Source organism: Brassica oleracea, chromosome C1, assembly GCF_000695525.1.
Source record: "Brassica oleracea var. oleracea cultivar TO1000 chromosome C1, BOL, whole genome shotgun sequence".
Classification (NCBI taxonomy): Eukaryota; Viridiplantae; Streptophyta; class Magnoliopsida; order Brassicales; family Brassicaceae; genus Brassica; species Brassica oleracea.
The window spans coordinates 6,469,835-6,488,228 of record NC_027748.1 but is presented as its reverse complement, the minus strand read 5'-3'; the positions used below and the strand labels follow the sequence as shown (position 1 = coordinate 6,488,228).

The following is an 18,394-nucleotide window of genomic DNA, read 5'->3' as shown; positions in this document are numbered from 1 at the left end:
AAAATCGTTGGTTGCAGAAAGAATCGCGAGAGAGAAGAAAAGAATCGGAAAAAAATATTTTTGATTGATTTTTTCCCAAATTCTCTAAACCCTAGAAATTAAGTTTTTGAGCCAGTCCAACACCCATTTGGTTTGGACAAGTTAACCCATGGGCAAAGTGGGTCTTTAACCCAATTGGACCATTAATTATTTGGATATAACCATCACCCACCCATGTTTGTTTGGAATGGGTTAAGCTCATGGGTGGCCCAAGCAATTGACACCCCTATTTGTATTTACTTGCAGCTGGAAGCTGAGGCGGCGTCTCAACAGGCATCATTTTTATTTTTTTTGGGTCTAATGGGCTTGGAAAAATATTATTATTAGATATGGCCCAAATAAAACAAAATTGTGAGTTGCTTGTTTTCGAGATGTCGAGAGATCCCATTCTCCTGTGTGTATATATATAGATATAAGGTTGATGGTTCGGAAAATAAAAAAAAACACTTTTAGGGTTTTCCTCCGATCTCGCTGCTGCATCTTCGGTCTGAGCTTTGGTTCACGCTTCGCTTCGGGTTTTGATTTCGCGTCAAATTAGGTTTCCCTTTTCAGATTTGTTTGTTTGAATAATAAGACTTGGTAAATTGCATAGCCTTGTTTGAATATGAAACCTACCACTAACTGCCACACAGAAGTTATTACCATGGATAATGAATTGGAATTGGCGAGGCAGAAGCTTGGTCTTGTTTCGCTAGGAGAATCCTCAACCTATCGGTTATACTCCAAGGGTTTGGTGAGTGAAGAGGTTATTAAGGATGATACGAAGCTGGTCGGTGGTTCAGGCCTGTTTCTCTGTGACTCGAACGATAACTCGAAGAAATCGGAGACCAACAAAGCTCTGAGAAACCACCAAGTCCTGACAGCGCACCCTGAAGCTGTGGGATTGGCTGCCATAATTCAAGGGCTGAGTTGGGCGTTGAAACTGGGTGTGAAAAGTATCCAATTCTTCTGTGACGACGATTCCATCATCTTGGATTACGTAAGTCACTCGTCTCTTCTTTCTTTTATCCCCCAGTATCTTTTTTTGCTTGTGTTATTCACAATTTGCGTATGTGTTGTGTCTGACAGGTAACAGGTAAAGCTGCACCACCGAAAGAGTCCATTGTAGTAGCAAAACTTTTGAAGCAACTGGCTCTTCTTCAGACAAGCTTCACGTCTTGCCAGGCACTCCCTCTGCGCAGCAGAGACATCAGTTCTGTCATTAAGCTCGCAAGAGATGCTATTGCTTCCCAAACCAGATGGATTGAAGAAGGTGACGACACCAACACTGAGTATGAGAATTGTCCAGCCTGCTACGCACACGTTTCACCTCGTCACAAATTTGAGGTGAGGAGCGGTTGCTTCCACCGCATCTGCTTTACGTGCATAAGGGACTGTGTCTCATCCCAACTAGCACGAGGGGACACCCTACTCTGCCCTTACCCCGGTTGCGAGAAAGAACTTGTGCTAGAGGATTGTCGAGGTATTGTTGATGATGATGCTCTTAATCTTATCATCCACCGCAAGAAGGAGAAGGCCATCCCCGTTTTAGACAGAGTCTACTGTCCCAAGCCGTCTTGTAACTTTTTGATGTCCGACCGCGACCTCATTGATCCTCGGCAAAAGAAGTCTGTAGAACGCACGTGCGTCGAGTGCGGCTTGTGTTTCTGCAAAAAATGCCATGTTCCATGGCACTACAAGAAGACGTGCGATGAGTTCAAGAAGTCCCCGTCTTACCTGACATCTGACGCCGCGCTTTTCGAGTCTTTAGTCAAGACACAGGGATGGATCAAGTGTCCCCAGTGTGCCACCGTCGTTCAAAAAAATGGCGGCTGCCAACGCATTAGCTGCAGGTATTATTGGACATTTGCTATTATTGGTTTTATATTATTTGACTCTAATTATCTGTGTTTTTTTTTATTTTTCTCACAGACATTGCAACCACAAGTTCTGTTACGCATGTGGGGCTGCGTGTACAAGGAAGAAAATGTCATGCAACTGCAGCCCAGAAGACGGGCCTAGTAAGATGTCGTCGCCTTCTGGTGAATCCCACAAGACTAGGCTTCTAAGGGCTTGATATGCCATCTTCTCTTCAAATAAAAAGTCACCATTCCAAATAGTTTCCTATTAACGATATGCTCTGAGCTTTTGTATTCCCGAACAAGTTTGTGATATGCATATTTGACACTTGCTTTCTCTCTTCAAATGAAATCTAATACGAATTTTGTGATGCATATTGTTGAGTGTTATAGTTAAAACTGATATCAATGTTGTAAACATTATAAAAAGACAAAGGTAGAATGAATCAGAACTTGTAGAAGAATGAGAAACTCGAGAGAGCCTGATATATGTTTATGAGTGGACCAAGGCAGAATTAGTGAGAATTTGATCAACTGTCTTTTTGGTTTTGTTTGGTAGAGTTGGGGGTTTTTTGGTTAGAACAGACAGAGAGAACTGCTTATCCAGTTCCTCATCTCTTAAAGAAACCAACAAAAGGCTTTTGTTTGAGTAAGCCTGATTCTCTTATCGCATGATTTGACCTGTTTTGTGGCATTATGAGGTGTCTTTTATCAACACGAGGCAATCAATGCTTGTTCATCTGGATAACCGGCTAAATTGTGAGAGTAACCAATCAGTTCAGACTTTTTAAAAAGCACAACAGATTCAAATCAAAGTCATGATCAAAGTAGCCTTATCAACCCAAGGCGAATCAGTCAGACAGCACCACCATTGTTCAGAAGCTTCTTAATATCATGCTGCAGAAAATTGAGACAACATAAGCAGAAAGAGAGAGAAGAAATATTGTTTCTTTTAGAGAGAGAGAGAGAGAGAGATTGTTTCTTTTACCTCAAGTGTAAGAAGAGAAGTAGTTTGGGTAATAACGACGTTCTACAGCTTGACCATTCTTGTCTGTCAACAAGAAACTTAGCAAAGTTCCACTGAATCTCGTCCCCGCATTTGCCTTTCTTTAAGAACTTATAAAGAGGAGAGGCATTCTCTCCGTTCACTTCAATCTAAAACACAATGGGGGAAGATTCTGTTGTTTTAATACATCTCACAAGACATAGAATTTGTAAAGGATTCGTCGAGCGGTCTGTACCTTGTGGAAAGGGGGTTTAAAAAGCACAACAGATTCAAATCAAAGTCATGATCAAAGTAGCCTTATCAACCCAAGGCGAATCAGTCAGACAGCACCACCATTCAGGAAATATTCTCTCCGTTCACTTCAATCTAAAACACAATGGGGGAAGATTCTGTTGTTTTAATACCTCTGACAAGACATAGAATTTGTAAAGGATTCGTCGAGCGGTCTGTACCTTGTGGAAAATGGGGAATTCAGATTTGAACCGAGTACAGACAAAGTCAGTAATCGGGTCAGTAGTTCCTTGGTTACAAGGAAATGCTAGAATCTCCAGACCTGCAACAGAACAACAACATCAAGGGTTGAGAAGCTAATCTCGCGTGGAAGAAACTGAGACATGTTTGTTAAAATCACTTGACCTTTTGTCTTTGTACTTGTTGTAAAGCCACTGAGATCATCAGCGTATAAACAAGACAAGAAACAAACGTTTAGCAACCAAAAATTCAAACGGAAGTAGTAGCTCAGAAGGTGTATATAAATTTTAACCATTTGGAAGCAACATTGACAATTAAAAGAACTTTGTCTTTGTATTGACTGAGTTCTAAGCTGTTTCCACTTGCAAGCAGAAGAAGGCAATATCGCAATTATTCAGCTAAATAAATACACACACAATTTGAAACTCAAGAGGCTCTAACACAAGAAATCAATCAAATATCATAGAAATCTCAATCTGTGAGAGCAACACCAAAAGACAAAGCAACGCACCAGATGATTCCAAAGCTTAACAGAGTACTGATACTTGCAAAAAGCAACCCCATAGCTGAGGAAGAAGATAGCTGACAACAATATAACAACCTAACAACAACACTTTGACACACAATATGAAGATATCGGTTTAAAGTTTCTCAATGTTGGGGATAACCGGGAGGGGTATCTGTAGAGAAGGTATCTGTAGACAAACCATCCTGTGTACCCGAGACCAACAAGCTCCATAACTTTCGGAAGCTACACACTCATAACAAACAAACATCATTCAAGTCAAATATCCATTGCATTTCTCTCTGATATCAAAAAGGGTTTACTTACCAGAGGAACAGAGTTGATGGCACCAACAAGAATGGAAGATAACCAAACAGCAACAATGGCTCCTCCTCCGTAGATAACCACAGTTGTCTTGTTCTCAAGACCATCCCACTTGCACACCATAACCGAACATAAAAAAACAGAACACAAAAGCCAATTAACTATGTTTCAAGCAAATGGCTCCTTCTTACCTTTTCCTTCAAGTCATTAAAGAGTTCGTTGGTGTCAATGGACTTTGAGGTCTCGTCTGATGAAGAAGCTCGTTGTTGAAAGAAAATATTATGATAGAGAATCTCTTCAAGGATACGGATAACAAATATATTGTTTAATATTTTACATATACAATGAGGCTCATATAAATTTTAACGCACCAGATTTGTGCTTGTGCATAAACACAAATCTGGTGCATTAATGTTGAAAATATTAAGAGTGGCTGTCCACTCTTATATGTTTTAAATTCACTAGTTAAGACAAATCTTAAATAAATAACCTATGAGCATAAATTAAGTTGTCACATTGTACCTGCAGTAGCAGAAAAGGTTCGAGTGTTCCAGCACATTGGACCACCAACAAACTCTACCTACCATCATGAAGGGTTGTTTGTTTGACTTACTTAACCAAAGCATCAACAAAGAGTTAGTTTGTGGAATGTATACCACAGAAGCAGCAGCGGGATTTCCACGATAGAGAACACCAACGGAAACAGCAAAACTGGGATATCCATGAGCAAAATTGGTTGTTCCATCTAAAGGAAGAGACTTTTTTTACTCAATTCTCACTCTAAAGCAAAACGCATAACATGAGGAAGAGAGAGAGAGAGAGAGAGAGGGAAAACCAAGAGGATCGATGCACCAGAGGTAATCAGAAGAGGAATCGCCGATGATACCACCTTCCTCACCAAGGATAAGATGATCACTGAAATTCTTTTTCACTACCTCCAAAATAGCAGTCTCGCTTGCTTTATCAGTACTGTAATAAAAAAAAAAAATCAGCAGATACTAAACACTTTCAATGCTTCAGGTAATCATAGATAGAACCTCCTCAATGTACACAAGCACAGATCCTTACTCAGTTACAAGGTCACTAAGGCCTTTATAAGTGATATTCCTTGGCTTGTTTACAGCTTCCATTACCACCTTACAAAACAAATCACAACAAACTAAATTGTTTTTCTTTTAATTCTATGAACCCAAAAAGTCTCATCAAAGGTTCTTTTTTTCTTTTTCAAATCAGTTTCCCAATAAAACAAACAACAAATCGGATAACTGAAATGCAATTTGAACCTCTGCTCCGGTTTTAGCGGCGGCTTCGACGACTTGAAGGAGATGTGCCGGGGAGATAGGTCCGGTGGTTTTAGCGCCGATTCTGGGATAATGCTGCTTCTGATCAGACAGAACAGCTTTTGTTCGGAGTCTTGTCGTGGAGCTGTTAGACGAAATCGTTGAACACAACAATCCATGTCGGAAATCTCTGGTTACTACTGCTCGGCATGAAAATGGGGTTGTGAGAGGGAGAGATGATTGAGAGATTCTCATTGACATGCTTCCCGAGAAAATTAGTGACCTTCCCATTCTATCTCTTTTTTTAGCTTATCGTCGCCGGAGAATCACTCCAAAATCGAATTCTATTTTGTGGCTTTTACCTTTATTTGTGATATATCAACGTGGCCGAGTGAGTGGATGGACGAGAGATGGTGTAAATAAAAACTGATAGAAAGGGGAAATAAAAACATGTTCAACTTGACAAAGATTGAATTTTTGTAGTGTAAAATCTAGAAAACGACACGAGGAATCAAAATACTAAAACGAAGGTGTAGTGTGCAGGAGGATACAATGAAGTTTCTTCTTCATCCTCTCCCAACAATGGAGAACAAAACGTATTACCAAGTAAACAATAGACCTGAGATCGTTTGATTGATCACACTCGCAGCAGCAGAGAGGCTAATAAGCTGTTTGACTCTAACGTCTGTGCATAAAACAGAAGCAGCAATGTTTGTAAAATTCTAATCATACAAATTCATGAGAAAGCAACATCATCCCCAACTACAGAGCTGAATACCGTTACAAGATTCAATCATTGCAGATGAACCCACCCCAATAGATTCTTGATTTCCCTCCAATTTATAACACATTTAAATATATATATATATATATATATATATTTATATTTTTAACTTTTCTTATATCTAACAAACAGATAATTTAAATTTCATCAAAATATTTATTATGATCTAGACCTAAATATACATATAAAACTATTAGATATGCATTTAAAAGATTTAAATAAGAATATTTTAAATACAAATATGCATAAAATAAGTATATAATAATACATTTATTCTAAAAATTTGGTAAATACAAAAAGTTAGATATATTGCATAAGAATTAATCTTTTATGTCATTCAAATAGAAATACATATAAAATTATAATAGAATATTTATAACAGTGTTGTATTAGTTAATAAGCATGGAACAATCTATATGACGCTTTTAATTTTTTTATTAAGAAACAATATACACATGTTTATAAATTCATTTATACATTTACGTATAGAAACAAACTGATATCTAAATATTAGTTATTTAAATGGTAAAACTGTATAAAAACTTAACTATGAAAATAATAAATCACACTTTAAATAAATTTCATAGAAAAATGTATATAAAACAATTTTCTATTATATTATCTTAATATTATTAAAAAATAAAACTAATTATTAATAAAGTATTTATATTAGTGTATAGCATAGTATAGTAGTGTATATGTACTGAGAAATCCATGTGATATTAAAATATGTACTTATAATAAACTATAAATACTTTAGTAACAGTAATTTTACTTTTATAATACAAACAAATAAATAGCTAAGTTCAAAAATAACAAATTTATAAAAACAATGTAAATAGGAAATCAAATAATATTTTAATAATATTAATAAAAATATTTTTTACGAAATAAATCTAGAGGAATTTAAACTCATTATATAAATCTAAATTTAAACTCATGATTTTCAAAGTTTAGGTTATATACTATTGAAAATATTCAAACTAACATATACTATATATAAGTTGATATTATAAATCATTGAGAATGTTCAAATATTATTTTAAAGCACCAAAAATTTACCATTTTTTTTAATTTGGTATTTATAAAAATGTTAATATTACGAAAAATTTTATTTCAAAATAAAATATAAATAATTATCAAATAAGTTAAACTTACAAAATTAAAAACATCATGTACAAATCTATACTAAATAAAATAAAGTTTCGAAAATTAACATAAAAATAACAAACAAATAAAATAGTTAATTTAAAAATGCAATACTTTCAAACAATTATAACTATATAAATCTAAAACACATGATTTACAAAATTTAAGTTATATACTGCTGAAAATATTCAACAAAAATATGTACTATATGTAATTTTATGCAATAAATCATTGAGAATATCCACATATTATTTTAAAGCACCAAAATATGTCAAATTACCATTTTAATTATTATTTTAAAAATTTCAAGATTTTCAAAAAATATTTATTTCAAAATAAAAAGGAAACTACTATTCAATTTAGTGGAAAGATAAAATTATTAAAGGAATCAATTTGATATATAAAGTAAACCTTTGAAAGACCATCATAAAATTAACTAACATAAAAAATCTTAAAGAATACAACAATTTCAAATAATAAAAACAATATGAATCTAAAGCACTTTTCATTACATATGAATCTAACAAAATATGATATTTTTTTTACAAAAATATATCAATAATAAATTCAGTAAACAAAATTGCCAAATAACTAAAACAGTTTATTATAAAAAATAAGTGTTTGGAAGATCAACATAAAATTAAGTAACAAAAATAATATTAAAAATATAAGGATATCAAATAATAAAGACAATGTAAATCTAAATCACTTTTTCATTACATATAAATCTAAATAACATATGATTTCAAAATTGAGGATATAAATTATTTAAGTGTTCACATAGAATTTTAAAATATCATTATAATAATATAAAAATCAGCAACTTAATTTGATAAAGTAAATAAAGAGATTATTTTATTAAAAATAATTAACTTGATATGTAAAATAAGCATGTATTTTAAATTAAACAAAAAATTAACAAAAATTAAATATTCAAAAAGAAATAAAGATTTTTTTTTAAAATATTTATAAATAATCCCGTTTAAAAAAATAAATAAAAATCAGCACAAAACTATAAAAAGATAAATTAAAATTTGTAAAAATTATCTTTAAAAGGTAGATTTATATTTATAGCTAATTATTGAAAGCTTAATATAATAAGAGGTTGACAAGAAAAAATCTAATTATGTCCGTAACCTTTAATACGATATGGACTATATGCTTTAAAAATCAGAAATAACTTAAAATACCAATAAAAGTATTTAAAGTCAGCATCTTAAGTTAATATTCTTATAAGTCTTAAATTTTCTAAAAATACAAAACAAAACAAAACGAAAATAAAAATATGATTACTTGATATATATGCTAACTCTTCGTTAATTAAAGTCAGAATTATAAAATTATGTCTTAAAATATGTAAAAACATACAAATAGCTTATAAATCAAAATAAAATAAATAATTAATATCATAATACTTAATATGACCAAATAAATATAAAGGTAAACTGAAATTTACTACTTTTTATATTTATATTGGTCTCAGCTATAAAATATTATAAATTTATAATATGTTATATAAGTTTCTTAGAAAAATAATGGTTGATTGTGATTTTTTTTTTACCGAGCCAATTTATTATTTAGTTTACAATAAATTACAAAGCTCTGTTAAAAATAAGTGATGGTAACAATAATTTATTTATGTAAGAAATATATTGTTAAATAAGTCATTTATCTATATTTTTTAAATCATTTATCTATGTGTTCTCAAGCTATTTTTATCAATAAATGAATAAACATAGTTATTTAGTAATCAATAATTAAAATTTAATAAATTTTGACATATATGTTTTTAAGAAAATCATTATAAAAATATTCATTAAACTAATAAAATATGTTTTTAAGAAAAAACTCTAAATATTCTATAATCAATAATTTTTTTTTAAAATATGGTCATTAAAAATTATGCAAACTATATGGTGACTTTTCATAAGTCTTTAGTGTAATTCACCGATAAAAGTTATAGGACATATGCTTGTGTAACTTTATTAAAGCAATTAACATAACATATAAAACTAAAAATGATCTCACACGAGTTCTATCAATGAAAGATATTTGAAACAGAATGTTATTAATATATATCACAACATAAAAAAAAAATCAAAAAGGCTAAAAAATTAAAATAAATTAGTTGAAAAATCAAATAATATTGATATTAGAGTATAGTCTGTGGCTCTGGACAACAAAAAATAAAGATATAAAAAATATTCATTATACATTCATCAGTTTGAAAATATGTTTTCTAAGTTTATGAAATATAATGTGAACTAATAAAACATCATAATCACACCTTTAATTAATATTGTAACTACATCAAGTAGAAGATGTATCTAATATTTTTTATTTATATGTGTTTATTTTAATAAAAAAATATTTAACATTAGTTTAAAGTTGTATATATTTATTTCTCTTTTTATTATATCTAAAATAAAATTACTATTTAAATTTCATAAAAATATTTATTATGATTGAACTCTAAATAAAATACTAACACATATGCATTTAAGGGACTTCAGTATGAGTATTTTAAATACAGATATTCACAAAAATATATAATAATTTTATTTTCATTGTAAAAAATTGGTAAATACAAAGTAAACCTAGATATTGTGCATATGCATTAATTTTCTTATGTTTTTCAAATAGAAGTAAAGCTAGATATTGTGCATATGCATTAATTTTCTTATGGTTCTTCAAATAGAAAGATAGATAAAAAAATTATAATAAAAATAATTATAAAGTGTACTATTTTTTACTATGAATAGAATGATCAATATTTTTTTAAAAAAATAAGATTAATAAATAATATAAACACGATTATAAATACACTTACACATTTACATATACAAAAAAAGATATCTAAATATTAGTTTTTTAAAGAGTATAATTGTATAAAAATATAAATAGAAAAAATAATAAAGCATACTTTGAATAAAACTTCATATAAAAATGTATATAAACCAATTATATTTCATAATCTTAAAATTAATATAAAATGATACGAATTATTAAAATAAACTCGCGCGTAGTGCGAGTTGAAAATCTAGAATCTTTTTCCGCGCTACGCGGCGGAATGGGTTTAGTATGTATTATGGGTTTCGGATGTTTTGTTTGTTTATATATGGCTTAGTTTTGTTTTATCTTATATATTGGGTTATCATGAAACAAATTATTAATCATAAGTAAAGTTCATTTGGTTGTGACAGAAATGAACCATGTATTACGTGTGCCAAATCTGAGAACACATCACATCACTATTCTAACATAGTAGGTATTCACAGATTTATATTTTTGTTTGAAATCAGTGTGCTTTCACTTTGTATTTACAATTGAGTTCTAGAGTTTGGTTTGACATTCTTTTTACGATTATAAAATTTGAGTTTTTGATTTGAATGAAAGCATTGTATTCTCCAAAAAAAAAAAAATACGGTGAATATCAATATTCTGCTATTGTTTAAAAAAAAATGGTCTAGGTAATCAAAAACAATATCAGAAGAAGTTCAAGTCATTTGGATAATAGGAGATGATGTGTGGACCATAAAAAAGAAATAGCCTGAAATTGTAAAAGATTGAATTAGTTAATTTAATTATAAGTATAAACTAAGCCATGGTTATTTATATAAGAAGATATTTACATGGGGGTATAAACTCCTTGTAAGCTCTTCTTCATTTGATTGTACCATCGTTTGGCTGATATGCTGGGGACTGTAAATCTTTGAAAATAATAATTGTTCAAATGAGCTTTGGAAATTGATGGATATGAAGAATTATATATTAATAAAATTACCGTTGTGGGGATGAAGGCCTTTGAAGATTTCTTTGTATACTATGTTTTTTACCCTCAGCTAGTGCGAATCTTCGTATTTGATGATCGTTAGTCATGCTTTGCTTGTGACACGTGATAGAGCCACATAAAGTTGACCATGAGCGAAGACTAGTTTAGGCAGATATAAGATGACCTCTTTTAAACTCTGGCATTGACTTTTATTGATTGGCATTGCATAGCACAGTCTGATAGGGAATTGTCGCCGTCGTAATGTGAACGGTAGCTTTGTTTCTTCATGCAAAAGAACAATTCTTGGTATTAAGATCTCTTTCCCAATATGTGAGCCAGTGACAATTTACGCCTTCAGAACGCGGTCGCCTATGCGGGTTAAGATCATACGGGTACCATTGCATAATCCTTTTTTTATTTATGTTTCGTAGAAGCATAACCGGGGCACCAACTTTCAGAGTGAGCTTGTGCGAGGGTAATCCTGAGAATTCCAATGAATTGAGATACTCGATAATGAATTGAGATACTCTATAGAATATAATGTTTCATTATGTTTGGATCGAGTGTCCGATATCTCAAAGCTGTCGGAGCTAAAATAATCTCTTGAAACCCCGTCGGTTTGCGAGATGGTATAGGCGTTGATTTCATCGACGGTTTCATTACGGGGTGTGAGTATAGCCTTATCAGTGCAGGATGTCTGCGGATTAGTCAGCTTGCTGATGTCTCCATATGCGGCATCCACAACTTCTTTTAGTGAATCATCACCACTCACACGAATCAACGATTTATCAACTGCTATCATCTGTTCATGGTGGTTGTCACACTCATACCCCGATTCTAGGTGTGGATGACCTTCCCCGACCTGCAGAAGCCAATCGGAGAACTCATTTTCGTCCTGATTGACTCGCATATTTATTTTTAAAGAGAATTTGTGACAGCTACCCCATAGGTATGAGTGACTTATCGATGCCAAGACAGTATCAGCTCTGTTGCCTTGTGGAATCACAGGTAGAATCTGTCTGAAATCCCCCCTACCAAAACTGTCTTACCGCCAAAAGTCTGCTCCTTTGTAGAAGGGTTTTTTTGACATTATGTCTCTCAACGTCTTGTCCAGTGCCTCAAAAGCATGCTTATGCGTCATAGGTGCTTCGTCCCATATTATAAGATCTGTTTTCTCGATTTGCTCAGCCAGCATTGTTCCAGGTTTGATGTTGCAGAGCTTATCTTCACTGAGCTTTAAAGGGATATTGAAGCGTGAATGCGCAGTTCTACCGTTAGGTAGCAATAGTGCGGCTATTCCTGAAGAGGCAACTGGCAAAACTATCTGTTTCCTTGAATGAATCCTTGATATAATGGTTTTGTATAGGAATGTTTTCCATGTGCCTTCTGCGCCATATACAAAGAATAGCTTTCCATCCTTTTTATCAACAGAGTCTAAGACCGCTTCGGAAATCGCACGTTGATCAGGATTAAGTTTGTTGAATTGCATGTCATGTCTTAGAGTTTCCTCAGCAACATCGTAATCCAGTTCTTGGTTCCAAAAACTGTTTCCCAGTTCTCTTAGCAAAACAGGTTTGATCTTTGGCATCTCTTTAATATCACCTAGTGAGCGCTCATGCAGGCGCATCAACTTTTCCACCTCAATTAACGTGTATTGCTCAAGAGTATCATCATCCAGCTCCAGATTTGCATGATTTAAGATTCTCTGCCTCTTGTAGAGAAATGATAATATATTGTTATTTCCGAACAATATATTATCATTTCTCAAATAATGTTGTTCGTCATTGTTATCATAAAGTTATTGTTAACGGATAACAAATATATTGTTTAATATTTTACATATACAATGACGAATATAAAATGATATTCTATTAATTTATGCATATCATTTTATATTCGTCATTGTCAAGACACCGTCACGACATATATATATTATAAATAAGGGTAGTGGTTTCAAATTTTAGGTTATATGTTATTGACAATATTCATTTAATCAACCAAGGGATGAGATTTTCCAGCCCCTAATGGTGATTGATGAAAACTCATCTCAGACCTATTCATCAGATGAAATGGAAACGTTCACACCTAATGCTGAAGGGATGATCCGGCTTGAGGAAATACCTGCAGAACCTCCAGGTGGAGCGAACCTGACATTGACGATAGGTATGTAGAAGTTTATTTGAGTGTTTTGTGGGAAATTATTTGGTTACTGATGTAAATATAGTTAGCAGATACATGATGTGTTTGACTGGTAACTGTTTTCTTAGCTACTATGGACGACGTTGATGGAGGCCGTGTGGGCTCATATGGGAAAGGCAAGGGGGTAATGATGGGTCCAGACATTACAGGTGTTCAGCTCTTCGGGCTGCAGATGGGTTCTGGTTCCGGTTATGCAAACACAGAGGAGGCTAATGTGGCAATTGAGGAGGATGTAGGTTATGCTGGTGAGCAAAAAGTTAGCTTTCCCCGTAATGGTTAAGTTTATTTGTACCGAGTAATGGAATAGTTAGTTGGTAAATGATATTGTATGTTCTAACATTATATGAATTGCTGATTTCAGGCGAAGAGGAAATGGAGAGCAATAACCAGCTCTATGTGGGGCAAGTATTTGTCGACCGAGATGCTTTCAAGGTTCACATGTCCCTACATGCATTGGCTAAAAGGTACAGATACTTCGTGAGGAAGTCTGAGCCCGGAAAAGTGGTTCTGGAGTGCAGTGGAGTTAACTATCAATGGCGTGTGTACGCAACTAAAATCATGGGGTGCCCGCGGTTTGAAATCAAGACATTGGATAGTAACCACCATTGCACTGTTAGCGAGCGGGGGCAGTTTAGGAGACATGCAACCTCATCAATTGTTGGGGGAATGATGAGGAGCAAGTATGTTGGTACCGGGAGTGGCCCAAGGCCAGGAGCGTTGAGAGAGATGATGAGGACGGATCACCGTGTACCGATATCCTACTTGACTGCTTGGAAGTCCCGGGAGATTGCTATAGATAATGGGCGTGGAAATGTTGAGGCAGCATATAGTACTTTACCTTCCTACCTCCAGCAGTTTGCCGTTGTGTATCCTGGAACTCTGGTCACATTAGAGACAAGCAAGGGACCAGGCAGTGTCCAGCGTTTCAAGTACCTCTTCCTGTCGTTTGGAGCAAGCCAAAAAGGATTTGATTTCATGAGAAAGGTAGTCATCATTGATGGAACGCACTTGAAGGGAAAGTTTGCAGGGTGTTTGCTCACAGCTAGTGCACAAGATGGGAACTATCAGATATTCCCGATTGCGTTTGGGATAGTAGATAGCGAGAATGACCAATCATGGACATGGTTCTTCAACAAGCTCCTTGCTGTCGTGCCTGATTTTGCTGACTTAGTCTTTGTCTCTGACAGACACATCGCAATATACTCTAATACTTAAGGGTAATGTGTGTTAGCAAGGTAAAATATATGTTGGTCGCTAACTTCGAGAACTTGTCCGTTAACTTTAGTGTTATCCGTTAAATTCCATGTATACGTGATATTATCTGTTACCTTCAGTGTTATCTGTTAACATGGAATGCATTAATTTATCTTGTAGACGTTATGTTATCCTTTTTTTTTTGAACACGCAGACGTTATTTTATCCATTAACATGAAATGAATGATTTGTTAAAATGCTAAGTAGTGCTGGTCATGGTTGTAAACTACTTATGTTGCATAAAGAAAAAGTGGGAGGCGTGTAAGGAATCAATATATAGCGGGGGCAATAAATTATGAAGTGATTTAACATCGTTATAACATAGGTAATTATAGGTTACCGTGTAAACTTGAGGTTATCCGTTAACTTCGGAGTGTGGTGATAGATGATATTAAAGAGCTTTAATTTGAATGCGAGCAGAGAATAAAGGTTTTATGTGGTAAGAGTCCATTGTAGAACGGGGTGAAATTAGTTCTATATGAGTGTTATGTGTATAAAACGGTTAGAAAAATGCATCAACATACTTAAGGGTAATGTGTGTTAGCAAGGTAAAATATATGTTGGTCGCTAACTTCGAGAACTTGTCCGTTAACTTTAGTGTTATCCGTTAAATTCCATGTATACGTGATATTATCTGTTACCTTCAGTGTTATCTGTTAACATGGAATGCATTAATTTATCTTGTAGACGTTATGTTATCCTTTTTTTTTTGAACACGCAGACGTTATTTTATCCATTAACATGAAATGAATGATTTGTTAAAATGCTAAGTAGTGCTGGTCATGGTTGTAAACTACTTATGTTGCATAAAGAAAAAGTGGGAGGCGTGTAAGGAATCAATATATAGCGGGGGCAATAAATTATGAAGTGATTTAACATCGTTATAACATAGGTAATTATAGGTTACCGTGTAAACTTGAGGTTATCCGTTAACTTCGGAGTGTGGTGATAGATGATATTAAAGAGCTTTAATTTGAATGCGAGCAGAGAATAAAGGTTTTATGTGGTAAGAGTCCATTGTAGAACGGGGTGAAATTAGTTCTATATGAGTGTTATGTGTATAAAACGGTTAGAAAAATGCATCAACATACTTAAGGGTAATGTGTGTTAGCAAGGTAAAATATATGTTGGTCGCTAACTTCGAGAACTTGTCCGTTAACTTTAGTGTTATCCGTTAAATTCCATGTATACGTGATATTATCTGTTACCTTCAGTGTTATCTGTTAACATGGAATGCATTAATTTATCTTGTAGACGTTATGTTATCCTTTTTTTTTTGAACACGCAGACGTTATTTTATCCATTAACATGAAATGAATGATTTGTTAAAATGCTAAGTAGTGCTGGTCATGGTTGTAAACTACTTATGTTGCATAAAGAAAAAGTGGGAGGCGTGTAAGGAATCAATATATAGCGGGGGCAATAAATTATGAAGTGATTTAACATCGTTATAACATAGGTAATTATAGGTTACCGTGTAAACTTGAGGTTATCCGTTAACTTCGGAGTGTGGTGATAGATGATATTAAAGAGCTTTAATTTGAATGCGAGCAGAGAATAAGGGTTTTATGTGGTAAGAGTCCATTGTAGAACGGGGTGAAATTAGTTCTATATGAGTGTTATGTGTATAAAACGGTTAGAAAAATGCATCAACATACTTAAGGGTAATGCGTGTTAGCAAGGTAAAATATATGTTGGTCGCTAACTTTGAGAACTTGTCCGTTAACTTTAGTGTTATCCGTTAAATTCCATGTATACGTGATATTATCCGTTACCTTCAGTGTTATCTGTTAACATGGAATGCATTAATTTATCTTGTAGACGTTATGTTATCCATTAACATGAAATGAATGATTTGTTAAAATGCTACAATGGTTGTTAACAAATAACAGGCAATATAAAGGTGAATACGTCTAATATTTCGAATTAACGTCGGACGATGAAATTCCAAACTTGGAAGATAGTAGGTCGTGTTTGAAAAGAAAGATTTTAAAACAACAACATAAGCCGGGCACATAGGCCTGAGTTCGTATAAAGAGGGAAACGAGACGGTTAGATAGAGATGTCATCGAAGAATTTGACCGCCAATTGCTTGGCTGCGTCTGGAAGCAGACGCGGAGTGATTGCCTTGCAAGCACCAAGACCATCCCCAGCGTGAGCTTCGATCAAAAGTACTGTCATGACTCCGGAATCGGTTTAAGTAGTTACCTGCGGTATTCCCTTGCATCTGGACACGGTAAAGGCCTTGACACCGGCGTTGGTTCCTAAAAAGCCAAACTGTTTAAGAACGTATGGGAGGAGGGTAGCAATAGGGTTTAACTCTTTCTTCAGCGAGCTGTCACTTCGAAACGAGGTGTTGCAATCCAGGACATGGAGAGTGGACGCTTTGGTATCGATACAAACTCCAACCCAGTGTTGTTTGTCCATGTTAAATGGGAAATATATCCTCTCATGAGACTTCTCCAAGTGTTTCTCCAGTGGGACGTCAGCGAACTTAAGCTTGGAACGGTCTTTGACTGCGGACTTCACAAACCGATTGTTGTGGTTCATCAGAGCAACTGGAAGGGTCGTGTCGTAAATGGCAACATTTGGACCAACCGTGGGGCCACGAGACACGAATCCGATAAGGGCGTCAACGACCTGAATTGAACGTAAGCAGTTTAGCATGCATGTCCAAAAATGCTAAACATCTTAGTAGTGTTGCTTACCCCCGTAGGTAATATGGTGTTACGATAGGCAATATCTAAGAACTCAGCCGATGACAGGGAGTATCCGTTAGGAAGATTGTTATCCCTGTAACGTAATAGTTAACGGGTTAAAAAAGTTTGAAGTTAGAACTAAAAATTTTGTTAGTGCCTAATCAAACGGTTGGGGGTTACTTACGATTCCTTCATAACCTTCTGCTCCATTAGCGTAAAACGGTGGTCAACATCAGGGATAATGCAATGCTCTGCATTGACCTTTGGATCACACTTGTAGTCTTGAAGTCCAGCAGGGATTATCCTAGACCTTTTGCTCTTGCGCGGCTCCGGTGCCTCTTCCTCATGTGCCTTGGGTGGTGAAACGTAGTTAGTCGGGTTGGGCGACTTCTCCACACCTGGGGCATCTTCCTGCGAGAGCCCGAGTGAGAAAGACGGCATATCGTCTAGATAAAAAGGTATATGCATCTGAGTGTGTGTGAATTACATTAAACATCAGCGAGATGGAAAGGTCAGTGATAGAGATATACATGTATATTGAGATGATACTTTTACGGACAAAAAAGTACCTCCTCCATCTCAAACTCTTCTGAGTCAGGATTCTCAACAACAAAAAATGTAACTCCCAGTGATTGATTGTTCTCCTACGTGCAGGGGGATGGAGTGTTAGCATTCATATACAGAAGATGGTTATCAGACCTAAACGTAACGGTTAATAGTTAATTTACCAGGTCCGGAGTTTTGTTATCATCTAAGTTGTTTACGGCCTGCACAGAACGGCAAATTGTTAGCTACAAAGTTTGGGTGTAATTGCTAGCTCATCATCTTACATGTTCAGTGATGTCGTTGGCTGTTACTAGATCCTCCACTTGCACATCTCTCTGCTCAGCCTGGAGCTCTGAGTCAGCCGCAATTGAGGTATGCAACGACGATCCGTTGGTGGTATCCTAATAGGGTTATGTCAAATAAATAGTGGAAATAAATGAGTTTTGGAATGCAAGTTAACAAAGGGCTGAGTTAACTAGAAATATAATATCTCACTAGCTCAGCATCGAGATTATCAACTGTGTTTGC

General features: G+C 34.5%; 3 protein-coding genes and 1 pseudogene across 5 annotated transcripts; 2 read left to right on the top strand and 2 right to left on the bottom strand.

Moving 5' to 3' along the window:
* The first annotated feature begins 438 nt into the window (after positions 1-438).
* Positions 439-2,252, top strand: LOC106307835 (E3 ubiquitin-protein ligase parkin-like). Of its 2 annotated transcripts, XM_013744914.1 has the most exons (4): positions 439-577; positions 672-1,018; positions 1,108-1,871; positions 1,951-2,252. In XM_013744914.1, exons 2-4 carry the CDS (start codon positions 683-685, stop codon positions 2,093-2,095), a joined length of 1,245 nt encoding a protein of 414 aa, XP_013600368.1. In that variant the 5' UTR covers positions 439-577; positions 672-682; the 3' UTR covers positions 2,096-2,252. The 2 variants fall into 2 exon arrangements, with proteins under 2 accessions (XP_013600368.1, XP_013600359.1); XM_013744905.1 differs by having other exon boundaries at positions 463-1,018.
* Positions 2,253-2,579: 327 nt separating this feature from the next.
* On the bottom strand, positions 2,580-3,949 carry LOC106307862 (annotated as a pseudogene).
* LOC106307850 (phosphatase IMPL1, chloroplastic-like) lies at positions 3,745-5,856 on the bottom strand. Of its 2 annotated transcripts, none has more exons than XM_013744926.1 (8): positions 5,467-5,856; positions 5,252-5,319; positions 5,019-5,152; positions 4,840-4,928; positions 4,706-4,763; positions 4,375-4,478; positions 4,187-4,294; positions 3,745-4,105 (listed from the first exon to the last, which is right to left on the bottom strand). In XM_013744926.1, the coding sequence occupies exons 1-8, from the start codon at positions 5,752-5,754 to the stop codon at positions 3,956-3,958; spliced, it is 999 nt and encodes a 332-aa protein (XP_013600380.1). In that variant the 5' UTR covers positions 5,755-5,856; the 3' UTR covers positions 3,745-3,955. The 2 variants fall into 2 exon arrangements, with proteins under 2 accessions (XP_013600380.1, XP_013600389.1); XM_013744935.1 differs by having other exon boundaries at positions 3,870-4,105; positions 4,375-4,430.
* A 7,336-nt stretch (positions 5,857-13,192) lies between these two features.
* On the top strand, positions 13,193-14,582 carry LOC106330075. Its single transcript, XM_013768634.1, has 3 exons — positions 13,193-13,331; positions 13,436-13,612; positions 13,729-14,582. Exons 1-3 carry the CDS (start codon positions 13,193-13,195, stop codon positions 14,580-14,582), a joined length of 1,170 nt encoding a protein of 389 aa, XP_013624088.1.
* The last annotated feature ends 3,812 nt before the right edge of the window (positions 14,583-18,394 follow it).